General features: G+C 44.5%; 1 protein-coding gene across 2 annotated transcripts in view; it reads left to right on the top strand.

The window, feature by feature from the left end:
* The window catches only part of Syne1 (spectrin repeat containing nuclear envelope protein 1), a 454,246-nt gene that overhangs the window by 215,263 nt on the left and 220,037 nt on the right, over positions 1 to 18,946 (top strand). For both annotated transcript variants that reach the window (XM_051164670.1, XM_051164671.1), the window contains 8 exons: positions 546 to 902; positions 6,946 to 7,082; positions 7,517 to 7,694; positions 10,656 to 10,838; positions 13,437 to 13,580; positions 13,911 to 14,066; positions 15,721 to 15,885; positions 17,590 to 17,762. In XM_051164670.1, the coding sequence (XP_051020627.1) occupies positions 546 to 902; positions 6,946 to 7,082; positions 7,517 to 7,694; positions 10,656 to 10,838; positions 13,437 to 13,580; positions 13,911 to 14,066; positions 15,721 to 15,885; positions 17,590 to 17,762 (1,493 nt within the window). The remainder of the gene's footprint in view (positions 1 to 545; positions 903 to 6,945; positions 7,083 to 7,516; positions 7,695 to 10,655; positions 10,839 to 13,436; positions 13,581 to 13,910; positions 14,067 to 15,720; positions 15,886 to 17,589; positions 17,763 to 18,946) is intronic.

The raw sequence follows: 18,946 nt of genomic DNA, 5'->3' as shown, positions 1-18,946 counted from the left end.
TAGTAGCCATAAAAATGCCTCCTTGGGTACAGAACTGTCTGAGATTGAGGAGTGCTTATCCTTTTCTTGCCATGGGTCAGCCTGACTCCCAGCAGGGAAGAAATGTGATTTAAGCCACCCTTCTGTGGAAGATGGTGGGAATAAGCAGAGACCACAAACAGGACACAGTTCATTTCTCCATCCACATAAGAGGAAATATGGTTTTCTGGGATTCTTTGTAGTCTAGAGGAGCTGAACACCACAGATAATGTCTAAGTCACTACCCCACTTCCACATACCTAAACAGTGCCTGTCTGTGTTCGGCATGCCTGTCCCGCCTGTGAGGACACCACAGAGAGGCGCTGAGTGATTCTGCAATAAGTCAGACACTCATTCTGATGGCTGCTCCTATGACTTGGGAGGCTGCAGGCACAGCGGCTCTCCTTCCCTGTGCACGTTCTCTCAAACTTCATAGCAGGACAGCGTCCGGGTCTACACACTTCTGAAACCTGGCAGCCCAAGTGACTAAGGGCCTCCTTGGTTTCCATGGCGATATTCCATTACAGGCACTGATAGATTCCAGAGAGATCGGCGCAGGCCGCCTAAGCAGAGTGGAGCTGCTGGCCCCGGCAGTGAAACAGAACACAGCTGCCAGTGGGTGTGAGCTTCTGAACTCGGAGATGCAGGCCCTGCGCGCTGACTGGAGGCAGTGGGAAGATTGCCTCTTCCAAGCACAGAGCAGCCTGGAGACCTTGGTCAGCGAAATGGCCCTCTCCGAGCAGGAATTCTCTGGCCAGGTGTCCCAACTAGAGCAGACCCTGGACAGGCTCAGCACTCTTCTAAAAACCTGGGCCCAGCAGCTCACCCTCCTGGAAGGCAAGAACACCGACGAGGAGATAGTGGAGAGCTGGCACAAAGGACAAGTAAGTGGTTGCCTTCCTGTTTACCACTGGGGGGGATAAGCTAAATATTTCTTTGGCTCTCATGGTTGCTAAAAAAAGACTAAACAAAACAAAACACCCCATGAGCCTATGCTAACTAAGTGCATGCAGCATCCAGAGGCAGAGAAAAAGCATTTACTAAATTTGCAAAGTGTCCATTTGTTTCCCTTCTGTAAGTCAAACTTTGGTTAAAAAGTTAGCCTACGTAGGAGGGTGGTGCTACTACGCCGGTAGGAAACATTCTTTCTGCTGGGGATATTTTACTCTGTTTCTGATGGTGCGAGAGTTTGCAATACGGTATTCAGCCATTCAGCCTGGAAAATGGCCCGTGGGCAGAGGCATAAATAGACAGAGAGTCATAAGCTGCTTTCTTGCCAGTTAACTCTTTCCGACAACTAAGTGGTTGAACGTGTAGCTTTGAAAGACACATTTGATAAGCCACCGAAGCACAACTAACAGTTTTCCCAGTGTCCGGCTTTCCTCTCCGTGGTTTTGACAGCTGAACTTGAATTAGCTTGTTAAGACATGTTAGCACTTACTAGTCACCTTCCGGGCCTTTTTGTCCTTTTTTAAAGCTGTTGCCGCTCTTAGAATATGAGAAAAGGAAGCAGGGAAGGGAGGAGGAGCCGAGGTGTATCCATGTCTTTCCTCTATAACTCCTCTTGGCTGCCTTGGCAATGCTCAATACTTGCCACTTTAGAATGCCCGCAATCATGGCCGTCCTTAAAAGGAAGTTTCGTGAAGTCAACATCTCTGCTTCTATTTATGCTATAATCATTTCGAAATAGCTCCAGTCAAGGAGCATTGCCAGCGCTGTTTTGTTCAAGTGAACTTTTTGCAGCAGGCGTGGTACACTAGCAAATAAAAGTCCGTAGCCACCTGGGTGCTGCATTACTGAGCATGTTCTTCAACCATTTGGATGTGTTCTTCGCGCTACCCTCGCTCTTAGGTTTGCCGTCAGAACCGAGCCAGAATCACAGTCACTTGACTCTGCAGTGTGGGCACAGACAGAGGGGCTGGAACCTCTAAATAGCTAAATATCTAAAGAAAAGAAGAATTACAGTATTTTGGCTCTTTGTTTGTTTGTTTCCCTTTCTTTCTGTTCTATTAATGTGAATGAAAAGAAGTTTAAAGAAAGGTCTGGTTGTAGCTAGTAATTACTGTTTTCAATGAGCGTCTCCTGTGTTGGGGCTAGTATTGGATACTAAGGAGGGCTATGAGGATGCACGTGCTGATGGAATCAGCAGTGGGGGTTTTCAGTTGTGCTGAGTCCAGGATGACAGACAGTCCCTGCTGTCACAGCTATGTTTGACTCTGATTCTGAGGACAATAGGACATTGCCTCAAACCAGTCACTGTCATCTAATGGGACAGTACAAGTATCTTTCATTTGCCTGTTCCAATTGTCTGATGGGCTTTCTGCCTCCTTCTGCTAGCCTAGGCCTTGTCCTGGAAGCTTCTAGCCTCTGTACAATCTAACCTAGGCCTAGAATGTTTTCGGCCTCTGAGACTTATTGCTTAATAAGCTCCACCCTTACTTGTTCTTTCTGAGCTCTGGGCTGACTGGTTAAGCTCAGCTGTTCTAGCTCAAACTCTTCTCCCAGCTGACTTATTCAATCTGGCTTCTCTCTTAGCCTGGAATTGCTCTGCTTGGCCTCAATCTAGCTCAGCAATCTGCTCTAATACGGCTTCTTCTCATTTTCTGGCCTGTTCCATCTTCACCTGATTTCTTTCTCTGCAACCTTCTCTCTATTACTGCCCTGGCAAAACTGCCTCTTAAGTAGCTTCTCTTTCCTCTCTCTTCTCATGAGAGTTGGGCATATTCTATTATGTCCAGTCCTCTCTGACTCGTCACCTTTTCTGCCACTCCATTAGACATCACTTTCAAACATGGGTGCTTCCTTCTACAAACTAACTTTACCTTTATTGTTTGGGATTAAAGGTGTCTGCCATCACGCCTGGCCTTAAGCTTGTCTTTACCTGATACTTGCTCTATACCAGGCTGGCTTTGAACTCAGATCTGTTTGCCTCTGTCTCCTGGATTAAAGGCGTGTTTATATCCCAGCTGGATCACACAGACCTAGAATGGCTTTGGATGTGCTCTCTTGCCAGCCAGATCACATGGACATAGAAGGTTCTGGATGTGCTCACTTGCCAGGATAGCCATGTTCTGAGTTAACATTCCTCTACATGACACCAATAGTCAATAATCATTTAATGGAAATTTTTTTATCTAAAATGTAAGCTAACACTTCAAATTCCATGAGTGTGTAACAAAATGGACTTGAGCTCTGACAGCAACGTTTTGCTGTTAGGAAGGCGCCATGACTCCTGACAATCACAGTAAACAGTACCCGGCCATTGTAAGTGTTGGTCTTACATCATCTGGAAATTCCGTTAAGGTAGATGGTCTAGGCAAACATCTGTTGGTTGCATTTATAAAATTCATTTTAAAACTATTGGCTTATTAGTTTGGAAAATGCAGCCATTTTCTTGAACTGGACAATGAAAACAACCTTCAGAAAGGTCTTCAGACTTTGATGGAACCAAAAGTATATGAACCAATGCACTGTTCATGAGATTAAAGGTTCTGCTAAAATATTGATGGCACTATGAATATTTTTAAAGGTTTGTTTTTTATTTATTAGTATGTGTATGTGCATGTATGTATATACATATATGTACCAGTACCTATGGGAAACAGGAGAGGGTGTCAGATCACTTGCAGCTGGAGTTCTCAGTCACTGTGAATCACTGGGTGTAGGTGCTGGGAACCCAACTGGATGCTGTGGGAAAGTAGCAATTGCTCTTCAGCACTGAGCCTTCTCTTCAACCCCATGAGTGTATTCTTAGATGTCAACTTTAGCTGAAAAATCTTTTCACTTTTAATGTCACCTAATTTACAACTGACCTGCTTAAATCTCATTTTTTAAAAATTTGGTAGATAATCACATTTCTTTAGTTCTCATTAAAAATGCTCCCTTTAAAAATGTTCAATATGGTTTAAAAAGTATTAAAAATGGGGTTATCTCTGGGTTAGTGTTTAGAGTTTCAAAGAGAAACTGTATGGTTACTTTTTGTGAATTTTCTAAATAAAAGTGTTTCAGAGGACTTTGGGATACAGGCTGGTGATAGAATGCTCACATGGCTTGTTGTGAAGCCCTGGATTCCACTGCTAGGACCACAAGAAAGAAAGAGGAGAGAATAAAAGGTAATAAAAAAAGGAGGGAAAGGAAGAAAGCAAGCCATACATGGTTCAGAGCTCAGACACTGAGCTACTTTACATGAACATTGTGAGTGTCACCCCTGTCTTCATGATCACAATCTGTGTGGATAGAGAACCATAAAACCAGTAGGGACACTCATTATGACAAATGCTCCAGGCATGCAGAGCATCTGTCCTAGTTATAGCTTCAGTTACTGTGGTAAAACCAAAACAACCTGGGGTGGAGGGTTGTATTTCAGCTTACAACTCTCAGGACACGCTCTGTTATTGAGGGTAGTCAGGGCAGGAGCGCAGGGCAGGAACCTGGAGGCCAGAACTGATGCAGAGGTCATGGAGTGCTGCTTACTGGCTTGGTCTTCGTGGCTTTCTCAGCCTGTTTCTTATAGCACCCAGAACCACCTTTTCTGTAGTGTTATATCCCCCAGTGAGCTGGGCTGACCCATATAAAAAATCAATCAAGAAAGTGCACTGCAGGCTTGCCTACAAACCAGGCTTCTGAAGGGGTTTCCTCTTCCCAAACGATTCTAGCTTGTGTCAAACTGACTTAAAGCTAGCCTGGCCCAGCATCCTCAGATAAACATCTCTGGGAATCCAGAATGGCCACAGAGAATCCTCTGAGGAACCAGTGGTAGAGTTGAACCCTGGGACATGATTACAACTTGATCAGAGAGGTGAGGTAGGAAATAACAGCAAGGTAGGATAAATGTAAGAAAGGAGAACAGAGAACAGAGGTCATTTAAGAGCCACTATGTCATTCTAGGAAATTATAGGATGTCAGCGGGGACCAGGAGAAAGAATGCGAGGAGGCAAAGAAGCCAACTGGTTGAAAAACCTAGGACTTAGAATAGGCTAAGCTTGCGTTAATCTACATGAAGCGAGAGAGGAACAAATGAGTATGTACCATGGCTTTTCTTGGGGAGATGTGAGCAGACATTCATTCACCCCCAACACATCACAGACGTCACCCTAAAAAAGAATTCCATCCAAGTGTAGTGATGGTGAACTAGTGAGTACTGTGGGGGCTTCTCCCAAAAGCCCCCGAGGCTAAGAAGCAGCTGTAACACTGAAAACTTCACCTTAGTGTGGGGGACTCTCCTGAAAGCTGCATCGATAGTGCTCTCTGCTGCTCTGGAAAACATCTCCCTCACCAACCATCACTCACTTCTTATATAAGCCTGGGGAGGGGCCTTGTGATTCTTGTCATTTTCCGAACTTCCCAAGTCGTGTAAGTTTCACAACCCTCTTGAACCTTGTTTCATGGGTTTCCTGTATCTCCTGACACTTCACTTCCCTGCAGGAAGGAAGGTTTTCATTAAGAAGAAAAAACTCTGTGCCATAACATGATGCCAGATCTTCTGATTGACAGCAGCTAGAAATTAGTGATGTCATTTATAGGATGACAACACACAAACCTGGTGTGTTCATGAGGTCTAAGAATAGCAATAGTTGCAGCAATAGCTACTGGAGTAGTTTTTTTCTTCAATTTGTCCTTTCTCTAGTTTAAACTGTGTGTGCATGCATGTGTGTGTGTATACATAAGTATGTGTGCATATATGTGCGTGTGTGTTTGTACATGTATGTGTGTGTGCACACGCATATACATGTGTGCACATAGTTTTAAGAATATCTTTTTGTCCTCTGACACTATTGGTATAGTTCCATTATATGTTTGGCTGTTGTTTCCCTTGTAATGTTACAAAGTAGGCATTGCGTAGTGGACCAGGAATTGTGCTAAGGACTTGGGCACTCACAATCTCAGTTGTCCCTTGATAATAATCATGTAATTGGGATGCTTTAATTGCAAAGGACCTGCTAGAGCCCACTTGACCATGCTTTGATTTCAGACTTGCACTCCTCAGTCTTAGGATCTCATTTTGGAACTAAGTGTGTCTAACCCTGTGTTTATCTGTGTATTGTTCAGCAGTTAGGTTCTGGGCTCTTTGGGACTGTGTGAGCCTGTGCTGTGCTCATCGTCATGCTGTTCGTGGGTTAGGTTCTGAGCTATTCGAGAGGCGAACGAAACCTTCATTCATAAGGCAGTGAAGTGGCCCCAAATGGCATACTTGACATTGGCAAAGATTTGATGACTATATGAATGAAATCATGAGGTATATGAACCAGCAGGTAAATTATACCTGTGGGGTTAGAAGTTGTTAGTACCAGTGTTCACTGCGTATACTACATAAAATTAACTGACTCACATATTGTAAGCACAAAACATATGTCGCTTTTCTTTTAAATCACTGGTTCTCAACCTGTGGGTCACGACCCCTCTGGAGGTTGAAAGACAGACTCTTTGATGGGGGTCACCTAAGACTATCCAAAAACATGGATGCTTACGGTTCATAACAGTAGCAAAATCACAGTTATTAAGTAGCGATAAAAAGAATTTTATGGTCTGGGGTCATCACAACAAAGAGCAACTGTATTAAACATTCACAGCATTAGAAAGTTGGGAACCACTGTTTTAAATGATTGCCTAATATCTTAAATGACAGACAATTTCAAACAGTCTAGTTGGACCATTTTCTAAACAATATACAGTATTTTCTCTTTGCTCTTACTTTAAATTATTGATGAATTCGTTATTTGACTGCTTTATAGTTGATGCAGGAGAGTCTGCGCATGGCCAGAAGTAGATCCAGTTTACACAAGTGCCGTGTGGCTACAAACAGTTCCTAGAAATAGACCTCACCTCGTGCTGGTCTGCGCCCCCACTAATAACTTCTGACGTGTGTGTGCAGAGTGTGAAGGCATGGAAGTCACTGAGTTTGGTGCTTGTCTTGTTTGTCTCTGTTAGGAGATCCTGGATGCTCTACAGAAGGCCGAGCCCGTGACGGAGGAGCTCAAGTCTCAGCTGAATGAACTCTGCCGCTTCTCCAGGGACCTGAGTCCCTACAGTGGGAAAGTCTCAGGCTTAATTAAAGAATATAACTGGTGAGCGCCAGCCCGTCCTGCTGCTCAACATAGTTTCTTCTCATTTGCATTTCCCTTGAGAGGGAGTCCCAGTGTGTAGCCAGGATCCCCCTGCTTCAGGCTCAGCGGGAGCTAGGAGCCCCGCTATAATCCCAGGAAATGAGGCTGCGCCTGGCTTCAGAATGTGTTCACGCAAAGTAGGAGCTAAGCTGAGCATGGAGCGGCTGTCCGTGATTCTAGCTTCTCAGGAGGTTGATGTGGAGGGCTGTCTAAGCTCATGTGATGGAACAGCCCAGGTGGAGCTGTAAGACCTGGTATAGAAAGAATTAAGGAAGCTAGGACATTTTTATAATACCAGTTAACTGAGAATGAGATGTGGTATCAGATTAGGCTTGTCACTTTAATCAACTTTGTCACTTTTCTTCTGTCCTCGATTTTGCAAATCACCCTTTCAGTCTCTGTTTGCAAGCTTCCAAGGGCTGCCAGAGCAAAGAGCAGATTTTGCAACAAAGATTTCGGAAGGCCTTCAGGGGCTTCCAGCAGTGGCTGGTTAACGCGAAAATCACCACCGCCAAGTGTTTTGATCTACCTCAGAATCTTAGTGAAGTCTCTTCCAGTCTTCAGAAAATCCAGGTAAGAACTCTGTTGACAGTGCTTTCTGCATGCAGTGCTGAGCTAGACTAGTACTGGGCTCTGGGTCTTTCTGTACCGCAATCATTACAGATTAAAGTTTAGCCTAAGAAATTTTTGTTTGTTTGTTTTGGTTTTCGAGACAAGGTTTCTCTGTGATAAACTTGGCTGTCCTGGACTCCCTTTGTAGACCAGGCTGGCCTCGAACTCACAGTGATCCGCCTGCCTCTGCCTCCCGAGTGCTGGGACTAAAGGCTTGTGCCACCATGCCTGGCTAGTCTAAAAGATTTAAATTTCTGATAAACTTGCCTCTGGAACAACTGAAGGGGAACTAGCCCATTCATATGCATAATTGTATGCCAGCTATTTTATGTTTTTAAAAAGGCTCAGGAAACAGTAAGAGTTCTTTGTATGTAATAACATTGTGCCTGAGTATCTGGTGGGTCATTTTCACTTAATTTTTGCTCCAACCATGACGGGCATGGAAGATTATTGTTCTCAGGAAGTCGTAGGATAAAGGCTTCTGTCTGAGGCAGCCAGAGTTGCAGCCACATGTGACGCTTGTTTATTTGTTTGGTTTTATTTTAATATTTCCCTCGTCTAACTACAGCTCGATGGTGACATTTCGGCTGCCACCTTGACCTCAGCTTTGTTTCTCATAAATGTGTGTCACATGTGGCTGATTATTTTTATCATCATCACCATCATCATCATCAGTAGTAGTAGTCACAGTATATCTTAGCAGTCTTGAGCCATTGGCTCATGAATTTGAATTTTTTGCTGGAAAGCATATGGATATAGCCAACTATAAATAAGGAAGAGCTCATATGAGAACTTTGTCAGCCAGACACAGGCTCTGAAATAATGGTGTCCACACCAGTCTAGTTGTCTCTTTTGAATCTCAGCTCATGGTGTAATAAGATAGATTGTGCTCGGAAAAGTGCTGCATTTAAATTCCTCAGCTTTGCTCCAGGCCAGTGGGTAGAACTGTGAACACTCACCAGTTTATTTGTGATGGCAAAGCCCATTCTTCTTTTGGGCAGCAGCCTTTTCTCTGACTCTTGGCCTGGTAGCTTGTATGAAGTAGCCATCCATCAAAAGAGAGGTCTTGATGAAGGCCTGCATCGGTCTATTTTGCGTGATTTGGGAAGCAAACAAGCTTGATTACCTGACTGTTCTAAAGGCTGTAGGAAATGGCTTTGGGATCAGTTTTAGTCTAATGGCATATGGACCTGTTATCAGGAGGAAAGGGCCGTGTCTTAGGCAGGGTTTCTATTGCTGTGAGAAGACACAGTGGCCATGGCAACTCATAAAGGAAAACATTTCATTGGGGCTGGCATATAGTTTCAGGGGTACAGTCCATTATCATCATGGTGGGAAGCATAGCTGGAGGAGCACCTTAATCCTCATGCAGCAGAAACAGACAGTGTGAGCTTCAGAAACCTCAAGGCCCACCCCCAGTGACATACTTCCTCTAACAAGGCCACACCTCCCATCAGTGCTAGTCCTTAGGAGCCAAGGGACCATTTTCACTCAGACTACCACAGGCTACATCAGACAGGAAGCAAGAGAAACTAGGAAGTGTCCAGCTTGTTTCCTTAGAAGTCTCTTCAGGCCAGAGAGGTGGCTCAGCCAGTAAAGGTGCTTTCTGCCAAGCCTACAGACCTGAGTTCGATCCCTAGAACCACGCATGGAGGAAGAACAGAACCAATTCATGAAAGTTGTCCTTTGACCTCCACACACTTGCAGCAGCAAGCATGCACATGCAATCACAGTAGATAAGTAAATAATGATTTTTATTCTTTCAAGGCTCTAACTGCACCAGGACCTCTGTCAGGTCCCACTTTGTAAGCATCACCACACTATAGAACAAGAGTTCAGGGCTGGAGAGGTGGCTCAGCAGTTAAGAGCATGGGCCGCTCTTCCAGAGGTCATGAGTTCAATTCCCAGCAACCACATGGTGGCTCACAACCATCCACAGTGAGATATGGTGTCCTCTTCTGGTCTGTAGGTGTATATGCAAGCAGAACACTGTATACATAATAAATAACTATTTAAAAAAAGAAGAAAAAAAAAGAACAAGAGTTCAACACACGAGTCCATGGGGGACAACTGGCCCCCTCAAACTTAATCAAGGTGCTTTCATTAAAGTCCAAAGCATAGAGTCTCTGTGTTTATGTTTCTTGACAGAAAATAAATCGCCTCTAGCTACTTATTCCTTTCTTTCTTCCCTAATGTCTGGGGGTGATAATTGGCATTGTCTCTAAGATGTAGAATGCCCTTACTTTTCAAGAGGAAAATGAATTTCTGGGTAAACCCAAATGTTGAGAAGCCTACAGAATGTGGCCATGCTTCATGTTGCCATTATGTCATGAACTTGCTCTTTGTAACAACAACCATATTAAGTATCCTGTTACTACTAAAACCAATGTCCGCCCGCTTCATGCAATCTCACCTACTCTATTGGAAACCCCCAGGGAAGCTCTCTCATGATGTTCTGATAACTGCGCGCTGCTGAACAGGTGGTTTGATTTTATCCTATGGGCTCTGTAAGTCCTGTACCTGCTTGTGCTATTTCTCACTTTGGCAGCTTGGATGCTCAAAGCCAAGGACACAAGACAGCCCCATCAATTATACAGAACCATGTGGCGTTTATTTTACTAAACTAAAGTTGACCAGGGATTATTTCATATCACTGGTTATCGCTTGGCCCTGACTACTTCCCCTGTTTATTTATTTTAACAAGTTAATAATAGTTCAAAAAAGTAGCTCACAGGGTTTTGCAGTCAATCCAGAAGTTATATTAGGAAGTGAAATGTTTCACAGCTAGGTTGCTAAAGGAAAACATGGGTCGTTTCACTTATGCAATTTTGTTTTCTTTCATTTCACTGAGACATACACAGAAAAATCAAATATCAGATCATTGTGTGTCTTAAGGTACCTAATTATATACTTTCCTTGTAGGAGTTTCTTTCAGAAAGTGAAAATGGGCAGCATAAGCTAAATATGATGCTGTCCAAAGGGGAGCTGCTGAGCTCTCTGCTGACCAAAGAGAAGGCAGAAGGGGTCCAGGCCAAAGTCGTAATGGCAAAAGAAGACTGGAAGAATTTCCATGCCAATCTCCACCAGAAGGAATCTGCCTTGGAGGTACAGCATACCCGCCCCCTGGGCATGCTCTGTGGCGTTTACTGGTAGCAGGTAAACGGTGTCAGTGTCTCAGGGTTCTCAGATGGTTTGGTCATCCCATTTTGCATTGGGACAGGCAACCAGATGACAAAAGTGGCAAAAGACTGTGCTGGAAGCATGAGTGGCCTTGAAGGATTAGATGACTTCTTACCCAGGGGCCATTGCCACAGGCTCATCCACACACATCCCTGCAGGAGCAGTCAACATCACACTTGAGCATCCCCGTCAGTCTTTCATTTGAAAGGCTGCGGTTTGAGAAGTTATTCCAGAAGAATGAACAGAAAAATTCCTGCAAGGCTACAAAATATTGGCTCAGGGTTCACAGAACTCACACTAGCATCAGGTTTGGGGTGTAAATATGAGGAGAGATGGCATTCACGTGATTTCATTTCCTCCAATTACTAATGTCATATCATAATTTCTGCCTCAAAGCAGAATTTCTTTATTTATTCTTTTATTGACTCATATATACAGAAGGTATCTTGCCTTTGAAAACATTTCCTGCCAGGATAGATCCTTAATTTGATGATGGGCATAATGAATACAAGATAGAAAGGAAATGATAATAAGGACTTGCTATCAGAAAGAGAAAATACACTTCCCTGGTTCTTTTGTAAGCGAAGAGCTTTGGGTTCTCCCTTGTAAGCCATTGGTGTTCCTGGCAAGCATCTTCCACTGGACATGGTCGTACCCTGTGACGCTGTGATATCCTTAGTGCAGTGTGACCTCCAAAGCAAGAGTTGTGTGTGAATCTGGCTCCTGTGGCCAGATCATCTTACTCAACTGTTGCCCAAGAACAGGGGAACTCAGGGACTGACAGTTTTATTAACCTGTCCTGCCTCATGGCAGGTACAACGATTCTATTTTATCCAATTCCACCCCTCTCTCCTTTCCTAAAAGGAATAGGCATGGAGTATACCTTTTGGTCATAGGAGGGCAAGTCTTAGTCTTATTTCTGGAACTCCATTTTCTAGAAGGTAATTCCCATGAAAGAGATGACTAAATTACTGTAATCCAGGGGTATTCATGATAAGGCATGAACACTCACAGAATGATGCCGCTGACTGTATTTGGAGAAGTCAAGGAAAGTGTCCAGAAAAGTGACACTTAAACTGTACCTTGAAGGTCCTTTGAATTTTCCAAGATTGGCACACACTTCTCATAGAAGGAAGTGAGTGCATGGGTCCAGGACCCCACGTCAAGCTCATGCTTACTCTTAGCACACAGTCGCTGTGCACAGATGAAGCACCCATCTTTCTTCTGTGCTCCCTGCGGAACTCACAGAACCATGTTTCACAGCTCCAAGAAACAGCAATAGCAGAAAGATGGAAATGCGTTGGGTTCACAAGTGCATTTAGTTATTCAGTTAGTGCTTGGCAAGGATTGATTTAGACTCTAGGGGTGCAGCAGAGAGGAAATGAGAACAAACCGTCTCCTCTGATGGACCTTCTTACGTTTTATCAGGAGTTGTTGTTGAAAATGTTGCCTATGGGCCAGATGCAGAGAGAGCTTTGAGTCCATGGCCAATGCGCTCTGCAGTCCTCATTCTTTCCCAGCTAATGCTTCCTGGCCCTGGTGCTTTACTAAACACCACCTAAATCCTTTCAGTCGTCTGTTGGTCCACACCGCACCTCAGTAACAGATTCACACAAATGTAGCAATTCATAAGAACTAGATTCCTTTGCCACGGTGAGACGTATAGCAAGCGATCAGCATGCTTTAATGTGATATCCACCGCGTTTGTGGCCCTTCCACTGTGGACCTTCCGGTGTCAGGGCAGAGGCCAGGCACAGCTGTGGCAGAGGGAAGTGCACAGCTAACCTTGCCTACCATAAAACTTCCGCTCTAAAAAGCAAATTCGCTGCGATTCAAAAGAGCTATCTGGAGAATTAAAGAAAATGGCTGTGGTTTGAAAGTGAAGGCCTAAAGGTTCCTAAAGGACATTCCAAAGTCAGCTAGGTGCTACGGTCAAGAAGGATGAGGTGCTCTAGACACCGAGACTAGATAAACACAAGCCAGGAAGCAGCTGGGCCACACAGAGTAAGGACTGAATGCCGCCAAGCGAAGGACTGTGGGTAAATGGATCTCTCTCTCTCTCTCTCTCTCTCTCTCTCTCTCTCTCTCTCTCTCTCTCTCTCTCTCTCTCTTTCTCTCTCTCTCTCTTCCTCCCTCCCTCCCCCTGTCCCTCCCTTCCTTCTCTCTCTTTCTGTGTCCCTGTCCCTGTCCATGTGTGTCTGTCACAAACAGGTCACAGATCAGCATCAACTGTCTTCTTCAGTCACATTTAACGCCATCTTTTACAACAAGGTCTCTTTCTGAGCCTAGACAGCACAGTCCGCTAGTCTCCAGGGATCCTCCTGTACGTCTTTCTCAACTCTAGGATTACAAACTGTGCCACCACGCTAGCTTTGCCTGTTTGTTTTATGTTGGTTCTGTGTGAACTAAATTCACATCCCTGAACTCTTTCTTTCAGGGAGCACTTACTGGTGAGCCTTCTCCCCAGCCCCTTGGGATTTGAGTTTGCTCGTTCATCCCTGACGTTAACCTAAATCCTTGCAGAATCTAAAGATCCAGATGAAAGACTTTGAAGTGAGTGCAGAACCTGTGCAGAACTGGCTGAGTAAAATGGAGAGGCTGGTCCAGGAAGGCAGCAATCGTCTCTATGACCTGCCCGCCAAGAGGAGAGAACAGCAGAAACTCCAGGTGATAGGACTGGGCCATCTGGCCTCGTCTTCACTCCTTCCTCTGTCTACTCTGGCCAAATGCATGCTGGGAGCCTGGTCTTAGCTAACACCACCTTAGGATACAGTGTTCCTTCTTGTTCTGACAGAACTGAGCTCATGTTTCCTGAGACACCTCTGAGGAGGCATGCTTTGTTTTCTTTCTGTAGCATTCCACTGTGTGTAGCTTGAAATGAGCGCAGTCTTCAGGGGACTCCAGTTGCTTGTCACTGTCCCCGCGTCCTCTGGGCCCGTGCTTTGTCCTCCGTGTGCTTGCCCAGCCTCTGAATGGTAACCCGCTTGTGCTTTCCAGTCTGTCCTTGAGGAGATACAGTGCTACGAACCTCAGCTCCACAGGTTGAAGGAGAAAGCTCGGCAGCTGTGGGAAGGACAAGCTGCCAGCAAGAGCTTTGTGCACAGAGTGTCGCAGCTGTCTTCTCGGTATCTAGCGCTAAGCAATGTAACCAAGGTAATGCCTGGCATGTGCTGTGTGTGAGCGTGATACTGATGTCGCAGAACTGGAATGTCTATAGGTCACGCAGGATCCATCCCCACACTCTCACAGAAGGGTGTCTCTGGGTCAACCATAAGGCATGTAATGAAACATCACTTTTACCATAGTTCTTAATGTGGCTATCCGAGGTCAGCGAGGGATGTTTCAAAGACAGAAAACACTGCCAGTCTCCATCATTAACAAAATAATGTATTACATGGCACTTTGATTCTGAAGGTTCAATACATAACCCTAAAGCAAATTTCAGAGTTTCAGATTAAATTACACTAAAAACAAACAAAAAACAAAACAGAACAACAACAACAAAAACATGAACCCAAAAGCAGTTGAAAATGTCTTAGAGCCATAGAATAAGTCTAGGGTAATTTAAAAAACATCATCTGGCTTCTATAGACTTATTGTATAGTAGTCAAGATGTGGGTGAGGCAGTCCTTTTAAGCTTGCATAAACTGTATCCGTGACTTCCTTCCCTAAGATGTCTGATGTTAGTGCTGAGGGAGTCTACCGTATGGATCTTTAAATAATGTGGCCTCGCCCATTTTACTTTGAAGTTGCTTCTGATCTGCTTATTTGGGTCTCCACGCAGTCTTGATGTGAACCATCTCCATTTGTACCCATGGTTATCTGATGGAAAAAAAAAATCTGCTTTTATCTAACTTTAGAAAATCTGGCACATACCTAAAGTTAGAATGAATTATGAACAACTGTTTGCTCCTGGTATGTGAGAGCACATCTGGAACCCCAGGACTCAAGAAGAAATGGCAGGGGGATTGCTGCAAGTTCAAGGCCAGATTGGGTTGCCCTGTGAATTAAAAGCCAGGCTGGACTGAATAAGCAAGACCCTGTCTCAAAAAAATAAAAAATAAAAAATAAAAACCCCAAATACAAAAGCCTTCCCAAACAAAACCCTTCCTATTCATTTGTATTTGCTAAGATATTAAAACGCGGAAGATATTTGAGTGCTGTAAGAACGTGAGTGCTGTAGGAAGTCTTCACCCACGTGTGAGATATGATCTGAAGTGAAACAATGAGGAAAACCACGTACATTCTCTTGTTATTGAAAATGCAGATGCATGCATTACGTCCTGTGCACATGTACTGAGGCCCCGCACTCTGTTCCACTCCTGCGCAAAATGATTATGTTTCAACAAAAAACCCACACATATTACACAGACGTAATTTGGAACTATTGCAAGATATCAAATTGCTATTCTTTAAGACTCTGTCTACAGTGTAGATCTGGAAGAATATGTGGTATCAGTTGAACCAAATATAATATGTGAAAGCTACAGATGATTGTGAGTTCAATGCCTGTAGACGTTAGGGAGAAACTATACTGAGTAAGAAGTAAATCATGGTTCTCCTAAGTACATCTGTTTAGGGCAGTGAGTTGAAGTTGTTGTGCCTTTTGACCTAGTTATTCTACAGATTTTTCACTACCTAGAAAGGTGTGTCCCATACCTCAGGCAGTGGCCAGACTTGGTCCTCTTCGGGACAGCCTTGGACTGACTGTGTTAGCTTCTCATGAAGTGTTAGTTTCCAGTCTCAGCAGCTGTAGGGCGTGAAGTCTCAGGGAAGCCGACAGCTAGAACATCTTTGTCCTCTCCAGGAGAAACTGTCCAGGCTGGACAGAATTGTAGCTGAGCACAACCAGTTCTCCCTGGGCGTTAAAGAATTGCAGGACTGGATGACAGATGCCCTACACGTGCTGGATTCGTACTGCCTGCCCACGTCTGACAAAAGTGTGCTGGACGGCAGGATGCTAAAGCTAGAGGTATGTGTCCTGAGAGACATCCCTCTTACACATTGTCTTTCCTCAAGTCTCTCGAGGCCTGTGTGACTATGGTCTTCTGTCTATACGAAATTTCTGGACGCTCCACGCATGTGTTTCTGCTTATATGGTGTGTTCATCGCTAAGCCTTAGTCATTCATGTAAACTGTGACCCATCCATCCACAAATACTACAGACAATAAAGAAAGATGCACATGTGGTGATTTGCTTAGTTCTTGATCAAGAAACTAACTTCAAATTCCATCACAGACACATGAATTCTGAGGAAATATTTTCTTGGAACGTTTTGTTCATTTATTCAACACACTTTTCTGGCTGTGTCATTGAGTCAATACTTCTCCCACCTTGAAGTCTCAATTTCATTTTGCATCTCTAATGAAAATGATTAATCCTCATCCATTCACATCTTCTTCATAACTTCAATGCCTCTCAGTAGCCTGGCACTCTGCTTTGACAGGAAGGAATCAAAAGGGAATAAGCCATGACCTTTCCTCTGCAAAGCTGTGTTGCCTGCAGCTGAGGTTGAAGTGTAGGAAATAAGAGTTGCAGACAGTGAGGTGTGCGTGCGTGTGTGTGTGTGTGTGTGTGTGTGTGTGTGTGTGTGTGTGTGTGTGTAGGTTATAGATACACACAGGGATGGAACAGTGTAGGAGAGATGGGGTTGAACATTGGAGCAAGAACCTCATGAAGTCCAACGCCTAATTAGGCTTTTAGGAATGATGGGTGGATGGGCTGGTGAGATGGCTCAGTGTATAAAGGTAATTGCACCATTAGCCCCGAGTCTAATTCTAGAGATCACATGGTAGAAAGACAGGACCAGCTTTCCCAACTTGTTCTCACTATATCTAGCTCTGCCTGTCTGTCTCTCCCTCCCTCCCCCTCCCACTCTCTCCCCTTTCCTCTCCCTCCTTCCCTCTCCCCCACCCCCTGAAGTAAATGCATTTTTTTTATAAGAACAAGGGTATGTCCTGGTGCAGATTTGACTGTGTGGAAATTTAAGGGAGAAGAAAATGGAGGTAAAGACTAGAGGGAAGAACCCTGTTGTAACTGAGGGCAAGCTTGATGTTTTTTTCTTGACACAGGAGACACAAGGCCACTAGATGCTCAGCTGAGCTGCAGAAGGTGTAAGACATAGGTTAAGAAGTGACAACAAGGTTTGCATTTTGGCAGGTACTAACCGTCTTGCAATGATGCCTTAAAACTTCCTTTTCCTGAGCTAGAGAGATGGCTCAGAGGTTAGGAGCACTGGCTATTCTTCCAAAGGTCCTGAGTTCAATTCCCAGCAACCACATGGTGGCTCACAACCACCTATAATGAGATCTTCTGGTATGCAAGAGTACATGCAGGCAAAACACTGTATACATAATAAGTAAATAAATCTTTTTTAAAAACTTCCTTTTCCTGCCAAAAAGAACAGTTCCTATGAAAAACTCAATCCATGTGACCAGCTTCCATGGAGAGATACATATAGACTTTCCATCTGGAGAACTTGGAGTGTTTATGGATATATAGTCCCCCTGTTAAACCAGGAAAATGAAAGATGAAGGAAGGAATTAAGCAGAGAAGGCCCGAGATTATGATGCAAAGGTCACTCAGAGACCATCAGGTCTTCAGGGCCTCTGAACTATGGCCAGCCAAGAATATTAAACATACACATACAAGGGCTTCTGTGTTTGTTTTTCCCAGGCTCTGTTGTCAGTGAAACAGGAAAAAGAGATTCAGATGAAAATGATCATGACCCGGGGGGAGTATATTCTGCAGAGCACCTCGCCGGAAGGCAGCCCTGCTGTGCAGCAGCAGCTACAGGCTGTGAAGGACATGTGGGAGTCGCTCTTGTCTGCAGCGATCCGATGTAAAAGGTGAGTGATGCTGTGCACAGTGCCAGGGAGCCATTGACTGAAAGACAAAAGAATGCATCAGTGGTGGCTGTTTTCCTTCCTAGCTTCCTCTTTTCTTCCTCCCTTCCTTTTTACTACTTCCTGTTTCCCTTCCTTTCCTCCTTCCCTCTCTTATTCCCCACCCCCTTCTTCTAAGAGCTATAAAGAGCAAGAGAATCTAGAGGGTGCAACCTTGCATTCAGTTGGCCTGCAATGTTGTGCCTATGTTTGAACATAACTAAATTGTGTATTTCTTTGCTGCTGATCCATGCTTTAAAAAAAAAAACAAAGGATAACAACTGTTTCATAAAATGGGGATATTTTGATTCAAACCAAGTGATTCACTCAGGAGGATTCTCAAGGAGATACTGATCAAGGAGTGATGAGAAAAGGCATCTCACCCAACCGGCCCCACGGTGCACAGCTGGGACGTTCTTGCCTGGGTGACACAGGTGCCTCTGATTTGTTCCATCTGAGGGCAGAAAGAGAGGAAGCTGGTAAAGAAGAAACAACTGGGACACAGGAAGGGCTTGAGGGCTGTTTGTTAGAGGGTGACAGTTCCTTGTCACTCACTGTTTTCAGCTCTCAACCTGGGAATACAGCAGGGACCAGGGACTGTCCTCAGCCTGAAAGATGTAGTATCCAGCCACTGGAAGTCCAGTGGCAGTCCTGGGCTTAGGAGACCAGAGGAGACCTGTGAGTGGCCACTAATAGTGTGTACAGAGGCCAATCACAAGATGAAGATTAGTCTCAGTAATTCAGAGCATTAACCAGGTGATGTCTGTATTGAGTGAAGGAAGTCCTTATCTGCGAGGAAACATTAAGCTTTCATATTTAGACCACTTTGGGGAACATTGCCCCATTTTCCACTGTGATTTTCTGATTTTTAAATTCCATGCAAAATGATCACCATGCTTATTTTTCCCAAAGTTTGTCATTCCTTCTGGTAGTCACTCTTTTCTGTCCTTCCTACTCTGGATAGCCTTATGGGTTGACAGGCTGGGTCTCAGTGGGCGTTCTCTGGTTGGCATTCTACTCTGACTTGACCTGGAGACTCTGGGAGGCCTTCAGTCTCTCCCAGTGCCTGGTGTCCCCTTGATGCCCTAGAGATCCTGTTCAGTCCCATTTTGCAGCTTGGATTTAAATGTACCCTGCTCTCTGTGGCT

The sequence above is a fragment of the Acomys russatus genome, chromosome 21 (genome assembly GCF_903995435.1).
Source record: "Acomys russatus chromosome 21, mAcoRus1.1, whole genome shotgun sequence".
NCBI lineage: Eukaryota > Metazoa > Chordata > Mammalia > Rodentia > Muridae > Acomys > Acomys russatus.
This window is presented reverse-complemented; position numbering and strand designations above follow the sequence as displayed.